The 21,257-nt window shown below is 44.1% G+C and overlaps 7 protein-coding genes across 7 annotated transcripts; 3 read left to right on the top strand and 4 right to left on the bottom strand.

Annotated features, from left to right (window-relative positions):
• Positions 1 to 756: 756 nt before the first annotated feature.
• On the top strand, positions 757 to 2,232 carry V865_003795 (uncharacterized protein; the record flags this gene model as incomplete). Its single annotated transcript, XM_066227584.1, has 6 exons — positions 757 to 820; positions 887 to 896; positions 975 to 1,119; positions 1,180 to 1,689; positions 1,767 to 1,831; positions 1,905 to 2,232. 6 exons carry the CDS (start codon positions 757 to 759, stop codon positions 2,230 to 2,232), a joined length of 1,122 nt encoding a protein of 373 aa, XP_066083681.1.
• Positions 2,233 to 2,569: 337 nt separating this feature from the next.
• On the bottom strand, positions 2,570 to 4,611 carry V865_003794 (uncharacterized protein; the record flags this gene model as incomplete). The annotated part of the gene is made up of 7 exons (XM_066227583.1): positions 2,570 to 2,772; positions 2,857 to 3,033; positions 3,109 to 3,164; positions 3,232 to 3,470; positions 3,562 to 4,115; positions 4,189 to 4,342; positions 4,453 to 4,611. 7 exons carry the CDS (start codon positions 4,609 to 4,611, stop codon positions 2,570 to 2,572), a joined length of 1,542 nt encoding a protein of 513 aa, XP_066083680.1.
• A 982-nt stretch (positions 4,612 to 5,593) lies between these two features.
• V865_003793 (uncharacterized protein) lies at positions 5,594 to 6,954 on the bottom strand (the record flags this gene model as incomplete). The annotated part of the gene is made up of 9 exons (XM_066227582.1): positions 5,594 to 5,735; positions 5,809 to 5,851; positions 5,933 to 6,118; positions 6,185 to 6,245; positions 6,322 to 6,375; positions 6,437 to 6,495; positions 6,562 to 6,726; positions 6,798 to 6,837; positions 6,892 to 6,954. 9 exons carry the CDS (start codon positions 6,952 to 6,954, stop codon positions 5,594 to 5,596), a joined length of 813 nt encoding a protein of 270 aa, XP_066083679.1.
• A 470-nt stretch (positions 6,955 to 7,424) lies between these two features.
• Positions 7,425 to 11,616, top strand: V865_003792 (uncharacterized protein; the record flags this gene model as incomplete). Its single annotated transcript, XM_066227581.1, has 18 exons — positions 7,425 to 7,518; positions 7,583 to 7,801; positions 7,859 to 7,952; positions 8,012 to 8,345; positions 8,415 to 8,553; positions 8,607 to 8,696; positions 8,750 to 8,920; positions 8,980 to 9,131; positions 9,184 to 9,234; positions 9,284 to 9,454; positions 9,507 to 9,620; positions 9,677 to 10,089; positions 10,132 to 10,213; positions 10,275 to 10,341; positions 10,392 to 10,495; positions 10,549 to 10,641; positions 10,701 to 10,816; positions 10,878 to 11,616. 18 exons carry the CDS (start codon positions 7,425 to 7,427, stop codon positions 11,614 to 11,616), a joined length of 3,243 nt encoding a protein of 1,080 aa, XP_066083678.1.
• A 575-nt stretch (positions 11,617 to 12,191) lies between these two features.
• Positions 12,192 to 14,252, bottom strand: V865_003791 (uncharacterized protein; the record flags this gene model as incomplete). The annotated part of the gene is made up of 6 exons (XM_066227580.1): positions 12,192 to 12,544; positions 12,618 to 12,759; positions 12,831 to 13,375; positions 13,440 to 13,801; positions 13,873 to 13,954; positions 14,039 to 14,252. The coding sequence occupies 6 exons, from the start codon at positions 14,250 to 14,252 to the stop codon at positions 12,192 to 12,194; spliced, it is 1,698 nt and encodes a 565-aa protein (XP_066083677.1).
• Positions 14,253 to 15,241: 989 nt separating this feature from the next.
• On the top strand, positions 15,242 to 18,596 carry V865_003790 (uncharacterized protein; the record flags this gene model as incomplete). Its single annotated transcript, XM_066227579.1, has 12 exons — positions 15,242 to 15,289; positions 15,343 to 15,602; positions 15,687 to 15,817; positions 15,872 to 15,962; positions 16,029 to 16,629; positions 16,691 to 16,825; positions 16,891 to 17,023; positions 17,139 to 17,428; positions 17,496 to 17,835; positions 17,898 to 18,019; positions 18,090 to 18,352; positions 18,431 to 18,596. The coding sequence occupies 12 exons, from the start codon at positions 15,242 to 15,244 to the stop codon at positions 18,594 to 18,596; spliced, it is 2,580 nt and encodes an 859-aa protein (XP_066083676.1).
• Positions 18,597 to 18,815: 219 nt separating this feature from the next.
• On the bottom strand, positions 18,816 to 21,119 carry V865_003789 (uncharacterized protein; the record flags this gene model as incomplete). Its single annotated transcript, XM_066227578.1, has 7 exons — positions 18,816 to 19,544; positions 19,702 to 19,832; positions 19,908 to 20,001; positions 20,107 to 20,205; positions 20,289 to 20,396; positions 20,490 to 20,615; positions 20,700 to 21,119. 7 exons carry the CDS (start codon positions 21,117 to 21,119, stop codon positions 18,816 to 18,818), a joined length of 1,707 nt encoding a protein of 568 aa, XP_066083675.1.
• Positions 21,120 to 21,257: the final 138 nt, after the last annotated feature.

Genomic DNA, 21,257 nt, shown 5'->3' with positions numbered 1-21,257 from the left:
CGTGCCTTTTCTTCACTTTTCCTTTCTAAAAAAGAGTGCTACGGCTACGAATGTGTTGGATTTGTCTCGAACAATAAAAGTAGCGTGGCCAGGATGTCTTACAATCACGTATGATGGTAACGATGATGTTATTGGGAACCCTATGATTCGATACTGTATGGATGAGATGCGAAATGTATATGTATACGTGGATACATTTAATGTAAATTGGAGTTGCGCGTCACAGCTGCAACTCTGCGAGTAGTATAAAAAGTTTAGAATTCTATTTCTACTCGGGTCTCGGTGGCAAACACTAAACACCAATTACAAATGGCCCGTGCGATCGTGGCGCACGCACGGCTCACTCTTCTTCTTCCTCGTCTTCTCCTTCCATCAATCACTCAACATACACATGTCAGAGTTTCACTGAAAAGGAGAGAAGAGCGATGATGTGGGACGTGATGAGTATGGGAACGAGTGCATCCTGTGTCCCGCCTAAAGACTCCTCTCTTCTCTCTCCATAGAGAAGTACATACAGTGCCACCTGAGGCTCTTCGCCTAGCTCCGATCGATAAATCCGCCTGTCTGATTCGGCTCCGCGTGACTACCACATGTCGGCAATGGCTCAATGGTCTCGGAGACCCCACAATGAGATTGAAGCTACTGCAGTTAAGTTATAGTCATCATGTAAGAGTAAGATGAATATTTGCACAAGTTGTCAATGATGGCTTCTCTAAGGGTCAGCGTGCCAGACAGCGAATGTATAGCTGGGCAAGCATGTCCCCTCCTCTCGATTTGACACCGGTAGACAAGCTAGAATTCCTAATTCTGGTTGACAACTGTGAGTTACCTGATGAAGCCTCGGCTTGAAACGATACCAGGTCAGGGAGCTGATAATAACTGTCAGTTGTAGAGTGGTAAGTCGAATCGAACAAGTCTAGCTGTGAAGCGAGGAAGGACTGGCTGACCATTTGCGTGCCCCATGATCGACTCAGGCTATCAGCTCTCCCTCCAGGATTTACCCAAGAACTACCCCAACACATTTTATCCAAAGATGTACCTATAGACACATTGACCGGATTACCTATAGTAGATTTAGATAACTACTGCTGTGGTGCTCATGGATTATCAATCCTGATTGTAAGCTCTAAGCTTCTTCTCTTAATGGGTTTACGGCTGCTGAAAGTCATGGGATCGTAGAATATAACTATAGGCGATCAAACTCATACAGTATTATTCGATTCAGGTCCTGAACCGCATTCGATCGAACGAAATATCAAATCTATGAAAGTCGATTTAACTCCATTAGATGGAATAGTATTATCGCATTGGCATAGGGATCATTCAGGAGGGATAACAAAAGTACTAGAAATGAGAGAAAAACAAATACGTCAAACTGCACAAGAGATCGAAAATGTTACAGTAGATTTACATCCTTCACGACCTATACGAAGGGGTATCTCCAGACCACCAGAATACAAACCTATCTGTACCCTTCCACCTGATCCGACATTCGTCGAAATACAGGATCGCCATGGACAAGCGGAATTGGATGATCAACCGCATGAGATGGTAGATAACAAGGGTAATAAAATGGGCATAGGGATCAGTGGAGAAATCGAGAGAGTTACAGAATTTGAAGTGGGTCTACCGGGAGCCTTAACTTGGATGAAGGATGAGAATGGGGAGGAAGGTTGGTTCAATGATCATGTAAGTTACAATAACCAACATCAAAATTGTGATTGTACGAAGCTTGAACTAAAGCTGCTCCACTTACCATTTGATAGTTGATCAAGGATGAGAGATACGCCGTGGTAGATGTGAAAGGTCATGGTCTGGTGGTATTTAGTGCGTGAGTATCCAGATCTCTTTCTCGGTCCGCCAACACATCTCCAACTTCATTAATGCTAATTGCAATTTCTTAGCTGCTCCCACGCAGGTATCTGCAACGTCATCCACTCTCTCCTCCCTCTCAACCGTCCAATCCACGCTATCGTAGGTGGACTTCATCTCGCACCAATTCAAAGTCAACCTGCCAAACAGACCGTCGAATTTTTATCGGAACGTATCGTCCCTCAGCCGAATTACGTCTTGCCTTTACACTGTACGGGATTAGAGGCGAGGGCGATGTTGAGAGATAGACTGGGTGATAGGGTCGTACCTTGCGGGACGGGTATCAGTGTAGTGTGGAGTGGGACGGATCAGGATGACGAGATACTGGATGAGAAGGGTGGGTTCAAGATTGTTAGCTGAGTAGCATAGGGTGACTGGGTCGAGGGCTCGATAGGTACATTATAGGTAGAGTCCGATCAAGTAGCTTAGCAGTAAGAAATTGCAAGCTTTGAGATGTTGTATATAGATCCTATTGTATCACGATATGCATATGTATGTGGCCAAGTACTGTATTCTTCACCAAACTATTACAAACCACCTTTTCTCGTTTCACAACAACGATGACAATCCCTAAAACCAAAACCAAAACCAAAACCGATATATGTATATACGTCCACAAACCCATATACCCAATCCCTGATCTTCGTCCAGCCGACCAGTCCTACCAAAGTAGCCAAATATAAGACGACAGAGATGTTTATCGTTCGTATCTGTAGAGAGGTGAGAGATCACCCATCTCTTCCAGTTCCTCGTGACTATATTTCTGGTGAATTTCCTCTTCGGACATCTGATCACGTTTCTTATTGATTCTACCGCAGTATAACCAGTACAAGGCTGGGACAACGATATTTCCGAATCCCATCAATCCAAGGGATACCCCGAAACCTGTCGGGTAGCCAGCTACACACAAGTGATTAACGATTAGTCAGCAACTCATAAGATTATGAGATGGTAAGATCGAGGATTGAAGAAGACTTGACTTACGAGCTTCTTTTGCTAGATAGATGTAGGATCCTGGAATACCACCGATAGCAGCGAATAAGAAAGAGATGGAGATGGCTGCTGCTCGTTTAGTCTGTCCGGCAGTGTTTAATCCTGTCCATACGGTCAAAGCGGGTGTAAGACAGTATAGCCCTCCAGCGGCGATACAAGTTCCGACGTCTGGATACATTATGACCCGATTAGCGAGATTGTCCTTCGACAAGTGATGCAAGGAGAAGGAAAAAAAAAACTTACAAGATAAAGCTACGAGATTTTTATGTTTGACAGTCAATACGCAGATGAGTACTCCACTGTGTCATACCAAAATATCAGCTCGGATACAGCACGCTATAGTACAGTATTAATGATTGAACTCACATGAACCCGACAATTGAAGGGAAGACAACCGTAGCAGCTCTCAATCTGTATTTATCGGAGAACAAACCCGAGGCGACCACGCAGAACGCAGCGAAGACGTATGGAGGAGCCGAGAGCGCCTGGGCATTGGCAGCTGTGAAACCCATGTTCTTGACGATGGTAGGTAAAGAGAGGGAGAAACCGTATAATGCAATGGTGTTGCAGATAAAAGCGAAGGAAAGGATCCAAACGTGGACTGACTGATATTCCCACAAAATACAGTACTTTGATTAGTTTGACAGTACGAATAGTAGGGTGTTTGAATGTGTGTATGATATGGGATCGACTCACCTTCAAAGCTTTCATAACGTCTTTCAGTGAGAACTCATCTTTACTTCCCATCCTTCCACCACCATACATATATTTCGATCTCAATAACAAAAACCTCTTTTCTTTATCGTTCAACCATTTCTTGGTTTTCTGAGGTGTCTCTTGTAAAGTGAACATTGCGATGATCCCAATAGCGAATGTGATAGCACCCTCGATCCAATAAATGTATCTCCAACCTCTTTGTCCGCTCCTCCCGTCCATCTGACCTATCCCATATGCCAACAATCCAGAGATTGCACCCGATAGGACACCACCTAGGTAATAGATCGTGGTCCTACTGTGGATTTGGGCAGGGGTGTACCATGTTGTCAAAGTGTATGTACATCCAGGGTACATACCAGCTTCGAATAAACCGAGTAATAATCGAAGAGAAAACCATTGTGCTCTGTTGTGAGATGATCCAGCACCGACGAGACATGCTCCGATAGCTGTCAAGAGGACTGGAAGGACTTTTTTAGGTCCGAATTTCTTGACGAGGATGTTGGATGGTAAACCACCGAAACCGAATGTTATGACTACAAATACACAAGTAGACTGAATGATTAGTATGCGTCCTATAAATCGCATCAGAGGAGATTATGTACATACACAAGAGGGATAAACCGATGTTCCAATCGGTATCGGAAAGCTTTGTATCGGTTTGAGCACCGAATAATCTCGCATTACCGACATTTCCTCGATCGATATAAGATAACATGTAAATGAAGATTAATTGAGGGATAACTCTCCAATCGATCTTTCGCTGTATCACCGAATCGGAAGATAAACAGAGTTGTATTAACAAAGGTAACTTTCTATCTCGTGGACTGTAGTCTGGTTTGGCGAGGGGTAATTCGAATATATTGTACTCACAGTAAGCTTCTTTAAGGCATCTCCAGAGAACTCTTCATCAAGTTGTAGATACTCTTGATACTCCGGATCGATATCGTTTAAAGTGACTTCACCATTGTACGAATGAGATTGGAGTTTCTCATCTTTGCCTTCGTGTTCGTTATCGTATCCGGTAGACATCTTGGAACGATGGTATTACCGACTTGGATATCGGTGGAGTAAGTACTTCATCAGTAATTATCAAGCATACCTCTCTTATATATATGTATCTCTGTGATGCATTTAAAGTGGAGATGTACGAATGTATGTTTACGGCAAGTAGCAGTAATCGATAACAGCCAAACCAAATCGAATCGATACCGCGGGCAAGAGGTTGATCCCTTATATTGGAATTCCAGGTCTCAAGCCGCGGGCAAAATGATTAGACTTCCTCTCTTCTCCCTCCTCATTCTCTGATCAGCAATCAACGCCGACTCTTTCAGCTCATGTGACATGCATTCACTCACAGGTGTCATCCGGTCCGAAATGCTATGGATTATCGGACGACGCTTACAGATTGACAGACCGTGCCAGATCTCTGGGTTCAATTCGCTGAGTTATGGTTAAAGGTGATACGATCCAATCATATCGAGCAAGCAATAATTTCAGGAACATTAGGAAATCAATCCTCGGATTCAGATCTATGACTTTGGGCCGTCTGTCGCTGGATTCTTTGCTTCTGCAGGTAAGGTATGCCTTGGCTTCATCTCTGAGCCCAAGATGCCGGCGAGTCGAAGGCATACTAGTCTCTGATGCAGTCAAAACATGAACTCATCGGCAATGCCATGTTCAGTCGACTTGTGTCACCTAATCCATCAAGCGTAGCTACCTCCAGTATTCCACCTAGGATATCACCCTCCGGATACAGGTGGAGGGAGGGCTCACGGCGGATTGAAGACTGTGGGATGCACTGCATGGAGTCATTTTTCGCTTTCATGACTTTGACTGATTTGCTCGTGGATCGAGTTTCTTGCCGATATAATTCCAAGCTCTGAAACTAGATGATACATATACATGTAGTAAACGTATCATGTCCATGAGGGCGAAGTAGCATGATGTGCATTCCTCTCATCTATAAGATCTATAATATTCAATTCACCTCATCACCAAAAAAGATTGGTAACTAAGATGCAGGTGTGGATGATCTAGGGGTAGCTTCCCCCCCTTTCGCATTTACAGGTGTATTCGCTCCAGATGGTCCGAAAGAATTGACAGGAGGTACATCTCCATAAGATCCATCAGGACCAAACGAATTTATATATGCGCTGTTGTATGCAAATCAAACTATCAGTTATCCCTTTAAAACCGACAATCATGATGAATGCTTTGGTAACTCACTTGAAGAAATGCCTCCAAGATGCTTTAGAAGGTGTGTAATGGCCTGATCCGATAATTTTTGGAATCAGCATAATTCCCGGTTTCTTGTACTGGTGTTCGGTTAGTATATCAGGATAGCACTCACCTCCCTCATGTATCTCTACCCTTGAATTCTCACATTTATCAACCAACGTCTGACTCCTCTCTATCGTTATTAACGTATCGTTCCGACCACAAACATGCAACGTAGGCAGGGAAGCTGGTAGAGGGAAATAAGGAGTGAAGTCGTGTGATTCTGCTTTAGGTAAGAAACCTCCAACGAATATCGCAACTATATATCAAGAAGTCAGCTTCTGAGAACACATTAGCTTAGGCGTGTCAGACAGCTAAGACATACATTTAAATTTGGGTAGAGGTGGTTCAGAAGGGAAATTTGGATGAAGACCTGGCTTTTCGAGCTATATGATAGGATAGCAAGAGTGTATCAGCTTACGAGTCGAAGTAGGTTTCGGAATTGCGTATGCAACAACTTACTAATGCAGATAATAAGGCTGCCATACCTGCACCTTGCGAGAAGCCCATTATGCCCTGAAAGTTCATACCCGATAAGTAAACTCATTGTTCGGTCGACGGCAAGACGTAAGCTTACATCGAAAGGTCCATTCTTCGATAGGTAATCATGTAAATAAGCTACAGTCTCGTCGAATTCTAGCTCACATGAAACTCATGAGCTTATTGACCTTGGTGGGAAAAAGCGGGAGATCGGCAGCTCACTCTTATATGTTTTTAGCTCATTTACCGTAGTCCACCATGCTCTGGGAGTTGTCTCGGGCGTCTGAGCAGCTTCGTCGGTAGTAGCGTTAGAACCAAATTGGTCGAGGTTGTTATCGGCCCATGGCAGGTCCGCCTTTTCGACTACGATCGGTGGTTCCAAGAATACTACATTCCATTCCAGTCGTATGTCGTCAACACATGATAGATCGGTCGTCATAAGGTGACACAATACATACCAAATTCAACATCTTTACAAGTCTTTCGGACTGCTCCGAGCTATACGCAAATGTCATTTCAGCTTGTTACACATGAAAAAAGTAGTATACCTACCTGTTTAGAATATATGTATGAGTTTTGAGTGAATCCACAAAGTGCTAATACTCTAATTGGCATCTTGTTCTTATAATCGTCTTTGTGTTGTGTATATCCAGTCGTTGAACGAATTCGATGTTATCTTGTTAGGTTGAAGATATACCGTAATTTCTGAGTAGTTGATAATATCAAGAGGTCTAGTTTTCTGTCCTTAATTTCCGAGCTGATCTGATTAGCCTTTATATACACACACGGACAGATTTAGGATCAGCGAACCGAGTGAGAATCATTTGTAATTTACTAATCTAACATTACAAAAAGCGAACATGGACAAGACAGATTTCTGTCCACACTCATCCGTGCGGCTTGCCATGTGCTGACCATGTTTCAAGGGGAACGCGTCGATCTCAAGTAGTGTTGTAAACATTAGATCTGTTGGTTGAGTGGATCGGGAAATGTTAAACATGACGTTTGTTGATCAATTACAATTTACGATTCATATCTTCCTCCTTGGCTTATTTCCTATCTGTGGGAGTGTCCACACATCAAATATGGGAGATACAAAGCCTTCTGTATCATCTGTCAGCTCGCCTGATAAGATGAGGTACCCATACCTGGCTTCACTCAACGCAGCTCAGTTAAAAGGTAAGTTCGATGGGTACCAAGTGAGTAGCATCAGCTTATGGATCCTTGTATATATGCTGTATAGCTGCGACCGCTCCACCGGAAATACCACTTCAAATCCTCGCTGGTCCGGGATCAGGCAAGACACGAGTATTGACTTCGAGAGTAGCATACCTGGTCCAGCATCATCAGTATAAACCTTATGAGATCGTCGCTGTTACATTTACCAACAAGGCTTCGAAGGAGATGAAGAAGAGGTTGCAAGTGTTGCTCGGGGACAAACAGGCAGACAATTTGGTACTGGGTGAGCTGTGACATCCTGCGCTCGGTGCAGACTGATAGCTTATACCAAATGATATAGGTACCTTTCATGCAACCTGTGCAAAGTACCTTCGTCGGTATGCGCAATTGATCGACTTACCGAATAATTTCGTCATCGCAGATGCTGAAGACTGGTGAGCTACTTGACTGATGTCGATCAGATAATGTCAGCTCATAAACTTCATTGATCTAGCAAGAAAATCATGTCAACACTCCTCAAAGCTCGTAAAGAGCAGTTAGACGAATCGCGAATGGCTCTCAAAGAAGGAGTAGTCCTATCAGAGATCAGCAAGGCGAAAGCTAAGGAGGAAACCCCTGATCAAATGGCAATTAGAGCAGCACAAGATCCTAATTCGTCGACATCAACTTTATCAATCATAGCTGAATTGTATGGAGAATACGAGAGTAATCTCAGAGAAAGCAATTCATTGGATTTTGATGATTTGTTGGTATTTGGGTTGAAACTGTTCAGAAGTGCGCCGAGGGTGTTGGAGAGCTGTAAACATATTTTGGTGGATGAATTCCAGGTGAGTAAACTCTTACATCTGTTCGAACCTGGATAGAGGTGACTCTAGCTAATGTACGTATGAATTCAGGATACGAATATAACTCAATATGAACTGATGAAATGTTTTGCGAAAGCCCACGGAGGAGTCAGCGTAGTTGGTGATCCGGATCAGTCGATATATGGATGGAGATCAGCAGAGATTGAGAATCTGAATAAGATGACAAAAGGTCAGTGATGTAATCTATCTATATGCAGCGAGGTCGAAGCTGAGTCAACATAGACTTTCCTGGAGTACAAGCTATATATCTAGAAGAGAATTATCGATCCACTGGAGCTATTCTCTCAGCTGCTCATGCAGTGGTGTCGCAAGGTATGTCAGCTCACGTGTAATGGAGATGCGTAAATAACCTGATCGATCTTCAGATCGTACTCGTATACAGAAAAACCTATTCACATCTCATCCTCGAAGTACCCCCGTCACGCTTAAAGTCTTCAGCACGCCTGTCATAGAAGCGAGTTTCATAGCATGGGAAATTAAGAGGCTCATAGCTTATTCAGGTGGAACGTTGAATTATGGAGATTTCGCCATCCTATGTGGGTTCTACCGACCCTTTCCGTCGCAGTTCTACTCACCTGCTGATCATCCTGAGTAGTACGGTACAATGCCCTTTCCCGTGTAATAGAATCTGCTTTACAGAAAGATAGTATACCCAATAGGATAGTAGGAGGACACAAGTTCTTCGAGCGGATGGAAATCAAGGATTTGTTGGCGTACTTGCAATTAGCCGATAATCCTGATTTTACAGTGAGCTGTCGCTTTCGTCCTTACCCAAGGCACGAGCTGACATGTGTTGCAGCCTGCATTCGTGCGAGTGGTGAATGTGCCTAAGAGGTCCATAGGAGATAAGGTGAGCTGCGGTCGTCGTGGAGAAAGAAACCCAGCTGACGGTGTCTTAGTCTGTCTCGGATCTCCTAAACGCTGCTAAAGCTATGAAGATATCACCTATGGAATTATCAGAGAGGATCATAGATGGTGAACCTCTTCCCGCAGGTCTCAAAGCTGGTATCAAGAAGAATCTGGGATCGTTTGTAGGAGCTGTCAGGAAGTTGCGACGAGCTGCAGAAAAGGTCAGTTTATTGCAAATCTCACTCTCAACCAGCTGATCAAGTTATCACACAGGGATCATCCGTTGGGGACCTCATTAGGCTTGTGATAGAGAAGACGGGGTATGAAGAGTATCTGAGAGCATCTCAGCAGGATTTCGACTCCAGATGGGAGAACGTACAGGAATTGGTAAGCTTCTTCCATCTGACCTGCTCCCAATGTTGGTACTGATGGTGCCTCTGAAGATCTCATACAGTGTAATCGTCTCTGAAGAGCAAGCGCGGATTTCATCTGGTGATCTCCCAGCAGAGTGGTTCATGCCCGCCAATTCAGCTGCAGTTGAAGCTCTAGTAAATGTCGCTCAAGCGGAAGAGAAGATCAAATCTGAAGCTAGATTACACCCTTTGTTCCGTCGGCAGTCGTCCGCAAGTGATGGTAGTCGGAGTCGAAGTCGCTCTGCATCGGTATCTGTCTCGAAGGGGAAGGGGAAGGGGAAAAATAAAGTGGTGAATGGCAATGATGGAGTAATAGAGATATTATCGAGCGACGAAGAAGATATAGATCTCAAGCCTAAGAAGAGTCAGATGAATGGTTCAATCCAGGAAAAGAAACAAGTTACAGCGGAGATGGTGGACGACATGACAAATGCTTCGGAAAAGTGAGTTCAAACATGGTGATACTAAATGCTCACGCGTTTCAGCATGACACCGCTGGCCTTCTTTCTGCAGACTTCGATGTTATCGACTGATACGGATGGCGGGGAAGATGATAAGGATAAACCTGTAAGTGGGAGCTGGATTACATTGACTAGTGGCGAGTATCTGATGGATTAGCCGTTCATAGAAAGTTACCATCACCACAGTACACGCTGCGAAAGGGCTAGAATGGCCAGTTGTCTTCATACCCGCAGGTGAGCTGGCATCAGCTGACCATATAGGCGATAGCTGACGATTGATGTAGTCGAACAAGGTACCTACCCTTCTTATCGCTGCACAGAAGCGCACGAGATAGCCGAAGAAAGAAGGTTGTTGTATGTAGCCATGACAAGAGCTCAAAACTTCTTGGTCAGTCATGTCAATTAATCCTTCGGCAAGACAGAGCTGACGATTCTGGGCAGACCATGTCGCACTGTCAATTTCGGATGATGGGAGGAGAAGAGAATGATAAAGAGGTCAGTGAATTCGTTGGGATGGTCAACCGGCATCAACCTGTAAGTAATCCGTATTCACCCTCAACTATGAGTATGTCACTGATGATATTCATACGTAGGGGTTACTGTCCAGCACTTTACCCGATGTCGACTTGGCTGTCAGGAGATATATCTCAACCATGCTGTCTAGACCTCATCCAGACGAAGACGAAGCCAGAGAAATGGTAATGAAGCAGTATGTTTCTCTGAACTATCAACATCTTGTGACTTCTCGAGCTGATAATGATTCATTGCAGTGTTCGCGCTGCTCCACCACTATCTACATGGGATGCGCCGGAACCTCGAGATAAGCACTCCAACAGATTCGCTCGAAGGGAAGTCACCAAAGCCACTCGAGCAGCTGAATACTGGGCATCAGATATGGACGAATATGCTTTACCCTCTGACTCCAACTCTAAACCCAATCCGTATGCTTCAACTGTCAAATCTGGATTTACATCTGCTCGAATGGGCTTGTCCTCAGCTTCATCTTCGATGAAATCAAGACAACCCGCTCCGGGAAGTGGAAGTAAGAGAGAACCCAAAGTAGAGAAAGAAATAGTCAAGATCAAATCTGCGAATAAGAACATACCTGAATTATTACCGTTTACGTTCGGTCAACCTGATCCGATCAAAAGTGATACGGATATCAATTCATTACAGAAAGGCGGAATGGACAGTCTCAGTTTTATGGCTAATCTTGGATTACCCCCTGATACAGGGTTGACTATACCTCCTAAATCCAATGGCACCGGAGGTGGGAGGAGTTCGCCGTTTTTAGGCAGTGCGGGAGGGAGTAGTCCGAAACTGGGTTCTAGTCCTGCTTTAGGCGGAGCAGGAGGAGGAGTGAAATTGCCCAGTGTACCCGGATCGTCGTTGATCAATGGGCTTAATAGAGGTGGCGCTGCAGGAGGAGGGATGAACAGAGGGACGAAAAGATTAGGTATGGGTAGACCTGCTCCTTGGGGAGCCAGTAAGAAACCTAGAGAGGGATGAGGCATTGGGGTGAATGATTCAAATTAATTCGATTCTGAACCTATAAAATAGGTTCAATTTCATTTTGTTGTAGCTATAGTTTAAATCTGCATTATCACTGGACAATTGTAGTTTCTGAAGCTTTGTATATACATCATATATCACACATATTTTATATCCGTTAGTCATCTGCTGCGTTATCATTCATATCATGCATCCAATAGTGACCTTGTGATTAACCGGAGTCGGGCGTTTAGGAATTTGCGAGATGCCAAATTTCATCAGCAACCATTCCTGGCCATGGGCTTTGCGTCAGAGATTTGGCCAAGTGCCATCATATTGGTGTTATATTGTTTTTGTATACTTTGTGTACAGATCGATCACTGTGCTCGCAAGATATTTTTGTTGCGCATTAACGCGTTTTCTGCATCAGACATAAAATGGTACCTTCGAAGATTTTTTTGGTATTTATAATTTTATTTACTAATTTCCTTATCCAAAGAGTACAGCATAAAGCTAGCGAAAAATGAAGTTTGGTTCCCGATCCGATCCGATCCTTATCAACTACTTGAAAGGGTGACAAGATGAAGCCGAAATCACCAGATTCTAGTATTCAACAAGAGATCACCGTTATTCTCCAAACCCAAACAAGCTTTCAAGAAACCTTCCAAAGCGTTTCGTTGTCTGTTCAAGGAGTTTACAACGTCCGTACCGGGTTTGACCAAAGGTGCTTTAAGCATGTAAGAGAGTAAAGACAAAACACTGTAGAGAGGTTTGTACTCTGCTTCACCCTCGGGCTTGTAGGTGACTCTGGTGAGAAGCTCGGCCAGAATGGCGAGATCGAAGATCAAAGGGGTGGCCAAGAGGGAATCTTCACATTCGTTAAAGATGTTCATGACGTTTCGACCTCCCATCAAGAGCTCAGAGTAGTATTCGTCGATTGCTCGTTCTAAAGTCGGGCATGAAGATCAGCTGGATCTATTGACAATACACTGTTTGTACAGCTGCAAGACAATACTCACTGGAATCACCGACAGCTGGAACGTGCTTGATGACTACGATATGATCGGGATGTTCACCCTTCTTGGTGACTTCACCAGTCTCAGCTGTAAGTTCAGCAGCGGTCTTGTAGAGAAGGTGATTGGCAGCTACCATGTCGTCGACCTGGATGAGGTATCACCAAAATCAGCTTGAGGATTGACCAACCCATGTTGTCATGAAGATGCTCCACTCACAACACTAGACTTGGAGATCTCCTTAGATCTGAATTGTCTTTGACTGGACAAGTTCTTGCCATCATTGTTACCCAAGTGATTGTATGAACTGATCGAAAGAGGTTTGATACCAGCGTTGACCAAGAACTCCGCAAGGACAGATTTGACCTTAGTTTGACCCGACTTGAAATCATCTCCACCAATGAAGGTTTGGTTCTTCTCGGCCAATTCGATACATCCCGGAACGAAGGTGTTTTGAGGGGATCCATTGATGAATGGTACACCTTCCAAGATGGAGGCGACAGCGAAAATGGTCGAAGGAGATACTTCCTCATGAGAATCTTTGATAGATTTGAGTAAGTTGTCAGAAGTATCGTTGACACCAGGGATGATCTCGGCGTATCGCTCGGTGTTGGCGGTCCAGAGTACGACGACTGAATCGAGCTCGTTATCGGATTTGAACTTTCGGATATCGTTTCGGATATGGTCCAAATGAACTTGCTTGTCGTCTCCGTCGATGAGGTTGTCGGCTCGATCAGCTTGGTTGGCAGCGATGAAGTCGGGGTCTAAGTGAAGCATCCAGATAAGCTTATTGTGTCCTTGAGATAGTACGGAAAAGCAAAAGCTTACAGTAGATAGAAGGTAAAGGTTGTACACCTTCCATATGAGGGATCAATTGTCTTTGTAAATCCCACTCCAAGACTTTAGCTCTGAGCATAGCTTTGTCCATGGGAACAGCTGAGATATCCCATCCACCAATGACAAAGTCGTTGGGGTGAACCATAGGCAGCATGTCGCTCAAGGGTACGAACACGTCTTTACCGGTTTCAGGATCGATACCAAGTCGGACGGTCGAAGCTCTGACGACGGAACCAATGTAATTGGGCTGTTGAAGACCATCTTTGGTTCGCCAAGAGATTTGATGTCTGTTGGCCAAGTGGGTAGCAAGAACAGTAGTTCCGTTGTTACCTCCAAGACCGACTAACATGAGACTAAGAGAGTGATATAATAAATCAGGTATCAGCTGCGGGTCACAATGTTCCTAAAGTGAGAACTGACTCACCCAACTTTACCAACTTTTGACCTGGTGTAGAACTCGTAAGTTTTCTCAGTCTTCTTGACCGAAAATTTCCCGTCGGCACCTTCTACTCGTCATTCAAATATCAGCTGTTTTCCTTCCCTGTTTTCCTTCCGAGCCTTGGAGGAATTTCAAGCTGAGAGATACTCACTAACGACGTCCGCACCCCTATCGGTGAACTTCGCTCTAATACCTTCTTCCTCATATTTAGTCGAGTCAGACTCAACCTTGATCAGGCCACCTTCGGGTGATCTTCTCGCGGTCGCATGGACTTTACTCTCATCCTTGGTACTACCGTTTGTAGTAGCGGGAAGAGAGAAAGAGTCATGATGACCTTGAATAGGATTGAGTGCCGTAGGTGACATGGTTATTATTGTTTTTGATTTGTAAATTGATTTAACCCCAAGTATAGAGTGAAGGTGATTAAAGCGATATTAAAGCTGGGGCGGCGGTGTGTTTGATGCCGCTATGAGCGATTGGAGTATTGTCAGCTCAGTTCTCATGTTGTAAAGTATGGTAAGGTCACGTTTGAGAGACAAGTATGTGTGATGAGGAAGGACGAAAAAGAATACCCACCGGTACGAGTTGTGAGCACTACAAAGACTGTTTGAGAACATATATAGATGCCCGTAGGCTGAGAATAGTATAAGGTGAAGTTTAGTAAAGCTGTACGCAAAGATATGCAAGAGAGTAAATTGAAGAAAGAAAAGAGAGAAGAGGAAGGAATAGGAATTCATCTTATTGTTTATATACTGCAGTCGGAAAAAGAAAAGGGGGGTGTCTGCGTAGACCGATTCGAAACGGAATGTTTTGCTGCATCCTCGTGTTTACGTGTCACTTTTCACTTTGACGAGTCCCCAAAACGTGTTATCCGTCAACTTGGCCGTGACAAGGGTCCAAAACGCTTGGTAATGGATCGATGGCGTTTTGAATCCATCTAATCGTCTGTTCACTCTGAGCGTTATCTTAGGTTAGACTAATCTCTCTCAACCATCTTTCCCCTTTTGACCCTTATCAGAGTATCCCATAACGCACGGGCCTCCTGTCTAGCCCCCCCTTGGGTCCTTTGATCCTGTGTAGCGTGTCCCTGAGAGACGGGGATAAGCATGCACGGATCTCATCCCATCTGATTTTGATTCCTTTGGCGTCCCCGAGAACGAGATCAGACGGGATGATATCAGGCTCACTTGCCAGTGTCACCCGTGTCGGCGATTCCCGCCTCCCGAACGGATCAGAGTCATGTCATCATCGCATAGACGACCTGTAAGCTTGCCTTCATCTGCCGTATTATTGATTCATACAGGCTTGACAAGCTTGCTTGCCATCCACCTATATTGGCACAAGTTCAATCAATATGGCAGCTCTCAACAGGCTGTCTCAGAGGATAATCGAGAACTTCCAGGTATGTCTTCTCCACCCTTTTTAGCCAAGTCGCCAGCTCACAGATCAACTTAGGAAACAACAAGAGATCTATCGCTTCTCACGGGGTCCAACCCATCTTCCACTCCATACGATCTCAGCGATGATAGGCTCAAGGAGATCTCGAAGCTCTTGGAGAGTAGGATCGAAAGGGAGAGACTGGAAGGTATGAAAAGAATCATAGCTGGTATATCGAAAGGAAGAGATATGGAAAGTTTCTTCGCTCAGGTGGTCAAAAATGTCGTTAGTCAAAGTATAGAAATCAGGAAGTTGGTGTACATCTATTTGTTGAGATTGTAAGTTGATCTTTCGAGAGCTATTAGTTCTATCATCTCTATCGGAAATATGATAGTAATTGCAGCTAATGAGCTTGTGGGTAGCGCTTCTACCAATTCAGATTTACTCTTATTGTCTATCAACACTTTCCAGAAAGACCTTTCTGATCCTTCACCGCTAATTCGATCGATGTCCTTGAGAGTGCTTACGTCCATTAGAGTACCTGTCATACAAGGTAAGATAACGACTGTCTCGCGTCAAGCACTATATCTGACTTTTCGTTTGGCAGGTATCGTCATGCTAGGTTTGAAGAAACTGGTTACAGACCGTAATCCGTGGGTGAGAAAGACAGTTGCAGGTGGATTAGCAAAAGTTTACGAGTAAGCTAGCTTCTCAATTCCAACTGATCTTTTGATCACGCCTACTGATAGTAACCTATATTGTAGGATGGATCCCAGCTCATTACCCCAACTGGTACCCCTCCTTCAAACCTTACTTTCATCCCCTTCGCCTCTCACCCTCGGCGCGACCTTGACGGCCTTCATCGAGATATGTCCCGAGCGACTCGACCTCTTACATCCATACTATCGACACATAATCAAGCTCCTGGTAGATGCAGATGAATGGGGTCAAAGTGTCGCTTTGGGCGTATTGACTCGATACGCCAGAACAATGCTCGAACAACCTCCTAATTCAGGTTCGACTGACCCTTCTACCATCCAGACACAACCACCGACAGCAAATGGTAATGGGAATAGCAAAGAGGGAGAAGAGAGTGAAGATGAATTTTCAGGTATAGATGAAGATCTTGCAATGTTACTTCATTTCATCAAGCCCCTCTTTCAATCTCGAAATCCTGCTGTGGTACTGGCGACCGCAAATGCTTATTATCACTTGGCACCTTCATCACATAAGATTATAGGCCAGGAACTATTGGTCAAACCTATATTGAGATTGGCAGGTATCTCGAATGATGAGAGATTGGGTAAAGAACAGATAAGCGCTTTGACATGGGATGTCATTGCTTCGATGGTGGAACAGAGACCAGTGAGTCGATTACATTCAAGATCGTGAGGTGCAATGATACTTATCATTGTGATGTATATAGTGGTTGTTCGCGAAATACCATCCATCTTTTTACCTGTATACTTCAGACTCAACATCGATCCAGAAATCGAAATTACGTGCGTTAGTAGCTCTGGTCAATAAGGATAACGCTCAAGTATCAATGAGAGAATTCAAGGTCAGCTATTTTTTCGCTATGCTTCGACAAGCTCAGCTTACGATGTTTTTGATTTTGACGCATAGCACTTTGTACGACTCCCTGAAGCAAGCACCGCCGAAGAAGCTGTCAAGGCGATTGGCTATGTAGTGAGAACTCAACCTGAAGTAGCCGCAAGTGGTTTGAAGAGCTTGATGAAGCTTCTCAAGAGTCAGCGTGGTGAGTGACTCTGAGTTTGATTTCCTGTATCATCGCATACACAGAACACTGTATTATCTAGCAATCATGGCTCGGTGCAGACTGTCTTACTAATGCCGGTCATTCACCCATATAGACATACTAGTGGCCCAAGCAGTCATCGTGCTCAAGTCCGTCATCCTCTCCTCAACATCCAGCCTTTCGTCAGCCTCAATCCCCTCACCGCAGAAATTAGTCGCAAAATTGGCTAAACAGTTAGACGGGATAACCAACCGTAGAGCTCGAGCATCAGTCTATTGGTTAGTCGGCCAGTTTGCTGCCTGCGATCCATCGAGGGAGTCGGAGAAGAAAGGTTTAGGATGGGAAGGTGTGGAATTGTGGGTACCGGATATCTTGAGGAAAGGTATCAAAGGATTCACAAACGAGGTGAGTCGAGTCAGCTTAAATTGCTTTTCAGAAGAGCCGCTCGGATAGCTGATGGTGATGTTATTAGTCTGCTCAATCGAAATTACAAATCATCACACTCTCAACGAAATTACTAGTCTTATCACCCTCTTGTAATCAACTGAACCTCATGAGTGGATATCTGTTTTCGCTGGCGAGGTATGATGAAGATTACGATGTGAGGGATAGAGCGAGGTTTTTACATGCTTTGTTGAAAGGTGTAAGGGATGAGAAACCCACTAACACTAATACTAGCGCTGAGCAAGAAGATGGACAAGGTGAAGATGAGGAAGAAGAGGATAGAGGTGGAGTGGTATTGAGAAGGGAACAAGTCAAAGTTGTCATATTGGGTAAAAGGGAGATTGGTGTTGGTACTTCTCAAGAGAGAGGTAAGTCAGCTTGCATCTTTGATTGACATGGTATAGGATCTAAGCTGACATGCTGAGTATAGATCAAGGTAATGAATACCAAGTAGGATCTATGTCAAAGATAGTAGGCAAGAAGTTGAATGGTTATGAGGAAATACCAGAATGGACGGATGATCCGACAGATTCGTCTTTAAGAGATTCAGAGGTGAGTCATATACGATACAAGACCCCCAGTATGATGGTTGATCTTGGTTTGATTCGTTGCCTCGCTTTAGTTCGAGAACCTTCAACCTCCCACACCACTTCCTGCACCTACACCCACATATCCTATTCCACCTAATTCGTCTCAAGCTGTCGGTGTGGTCCGTCAAGGTATCTCACCTGTTGGATCTTCCCCCGCTGGGTCGTACCCTCGTACACATACTCCTTCGTTAGGTACTAACACGGCAAACGCGGCGCCGAAAGGCAAGTTCAGGGATTTAGACGCGTTCTTGAATAGTGAGAGTGAAAGTGGCGATGAGTCAGAGGAGAGCGACAGGTGGGTACCTCATAACTTATGCGACGCTCGGAATAGTCTGTTTATCTGCTGATGAATAATGGTTGTATTTTTTCACAGCGACCATTCACCTCCTGCTCCGAGAGCTGTCACCGCTCCTCCCCGAAGTGCAATCATACCAGAATACGATGAAGATACTTCTGAAGAGGAGACGGACGATGATGGGAGTGAAAGTGAAAGTGAGAGTGAGGATGAACATGATGAGCGGGCGGCGTTGTATCGATAGTGCAACTTGGCGTATGCCCTATGCCATTTATAGGTCATGCATATGATGAGAATTGTGGTTATCAAAAGACTATACTTGGTCATTCCATCATTGTACCTCTAGATGGTAATTGATGGATGCCAATGATATTGACATCTCATCTCGTCGGTACTAGATAAACTACCGCATATGAATGCATCTGAACAGTTGATTCATCTTCTATACCTATCTATCTATATCCTATGATCTACCTAATTTCTCTTTCAAATACCTAACCACATCATTCAACTCCACTTCCTCACCTTTATTATCCTCCGCACCCGCCTGATCTTTACCCAACTGGGCTTTGATCCTCACTTTGCCTTCTGCAAATTCCTTTGGTGCAAGGATCAATACATAGGGTATCGAATCGTCATCAGCCTGTTTCCATTGAACAGGTGGTTTAGGGTTTACTTTAGGTGAGAAAGAAGTTTTGATTCCATTATCCCAAAGTAACGTAGCGATCTCCATCCTTTTCTCCAACTCAATTCCTCCAAGACCCAATACGAAAACTTCAGTTTCTTTACCTCTTACTTTCTCCTGGGTCTGTTTCCTCCTCATTTCCATTATACTATACACCCTTTCTACTCCTACTGATACTCCCACACATGGTACTTGTTCGTTCATCTTCTTACCAGCTGATTCAGCGAACATCCCCACGAGATTATCATATCTACCTCCTGCGGCTATGGATCCTACTCCGATAGTAGATTCGTCAATCCCATCTTCGTTGATCACTGCATTTGCATCGGATTTCGATTTGGAGGATTTGGAAGGTTTACTGGAACCGGATTTGGTGGAGAGCTCGGAAGATGGAGGAACAGATGGATTGGTTGATTTAGACGGAGGAGCGGAAGACTCGTGGATCGCTTCGTAGATTATACCGGTGTAGTAGTCTAATCCTCTAGCTAAGGACATATCGAATGACATCTGGTCATCGCAAAGCAGAATAAAATCAGCAAACGATCAATGTCGCCTAAGACAAGAGTACTATGGATGGGTAGTCGACATTGATATAAGAGAGATTTGGTAGAAGACTTGTCCAAGAAGGTGGAGGTCGGAGGCAGACCAGATTCATCCAACTCACCTTATCTAATACCTTGTACACTCTCAGATATCTGAACAAAATCTCCATATCCTCTATACCCTGCTTGGCAAGTGGTATACCCATGAGATCAGAATCCGATTTGAGTTTTTCCAATACATCGTATCCAGGTCCTACAGAAACTATCAGTCTACTTCATCCAGCAAGGGAGGAAAATCACTGTTGGGTACGGCGAAAAGTTGACTTACCCTTCAATCCAACGTACTGACCAATCTTATCGGCTACTTTCTCATCTAATCCCTTTTCCACTGTCATTTCCTTCTTGACATCTGACCAAGGTAGCTATATATCAGATATCATGATTGGATCAGCGATAAGCGATTTAAAATCCTTCATCTATACGTGTGCAGATGACCGACGAGAGGCTAGATTAAAATTTTAACCCACCTTATCGAGCTTATCCACGGCTGAGGAGATAGATCGAGTCTTGTCCGCAGGTACACCAGCCAATTGGAAGATACCATCTAAGATTTTTCGGTGATTAATCTATCACATGAGATTGAGACCAATGTTCGTGAACGTCAGTCAGCCTTCTCTTTCAAGAGCAAAACCACGCGATGACTACTCACCTTGACGGTATATTGACCTATATCAAGGGCTGTCAAAGCTTCACAGAGGATTTTGAGGATTTCAGAATCGTATACCATCGGATCACATGTTCCAGCTATGTCGATATCCTAAATGGTTGCAATGACCAAAAATAAGCATTAGTGTTCGAACACAGACGACACCGTACACGGCTGGATGGGATAGGATGATTGGTCACTAACACATTGGTAAAACTCTCTCATCCTTCCTTTAGTCATAACCGGTTGATCTCTCCTGTATACTTTTCCGATATGATATCTCTTCATTGACGTTATACCATTCATAGCTACGTATCTGGCGAATGGTACCTATTTTCCACAGACCATGGCAATCAGTCTAACATCAAGTACGTTCAACGTTGTTGTTGACATATCTGGATGTATTTCACTCACGGTCAAATCATATCTCAAACTACACAATTCACCTCCCTGATCACTCAAATCATAAATCAATTTACTATCCTCCCCATACTTGCCCGCCAGAATCTCTTTCAGCTCAAATACAGGCGTATCAATGGTACTTGCATCATGTTTCAGGAAGATACCCTCCAATGTTGAGAAGATCTTCTTCCTTAAGAGGGCAGCTTCAGGTTTATGGTCGATAGTTCCTTTTGGAGTTTTCAATACGAAATTCGACGTGGTACCGGTTGAAGCTTGATCTTTAGTAAGTGATTTGAGCTGTTCTTTCAAGGCTTTCATAGAGTTGACTTCGGCCGAGGCATCTTGTTTGGATACCTTGAGTTCCTTGATTTTGTTTTGTAGGGATAGGATCTCTTCGTTGATTGATGCGACGGTTGCGGAAGAAGATGACATTTTGGCTATTCTAAAAAGGGGATGTCTGGTGATAGAGGGGAGAGGATGCCTGGATGTTCGTCTCAATAAGGGAACGAGCATACAAGCTACTTGAGTGATAGGACGATGATGACTTCGTGCAGAAAAAAGTTAAAAATA

Source organism: Kwoniella europaea, chromosome 1, assembly GCF_036810445.1.
Source record: "Kwoniella europaea PYCC6329 chromosome 1, complete sequence".
Classification (NCBI taxonomy): Eukaryota; Fungi; Basidiomycota; class Tremellomycetes; order Tremellales; family Cryptococcaceae; genus Kwoniella; species Kwoniella europaea.
The sequence above is the reverse complement of the archived record's forward strand: the minus strand, read 5'-3'. Positions and strand labels throughout refer to the sequence as shown.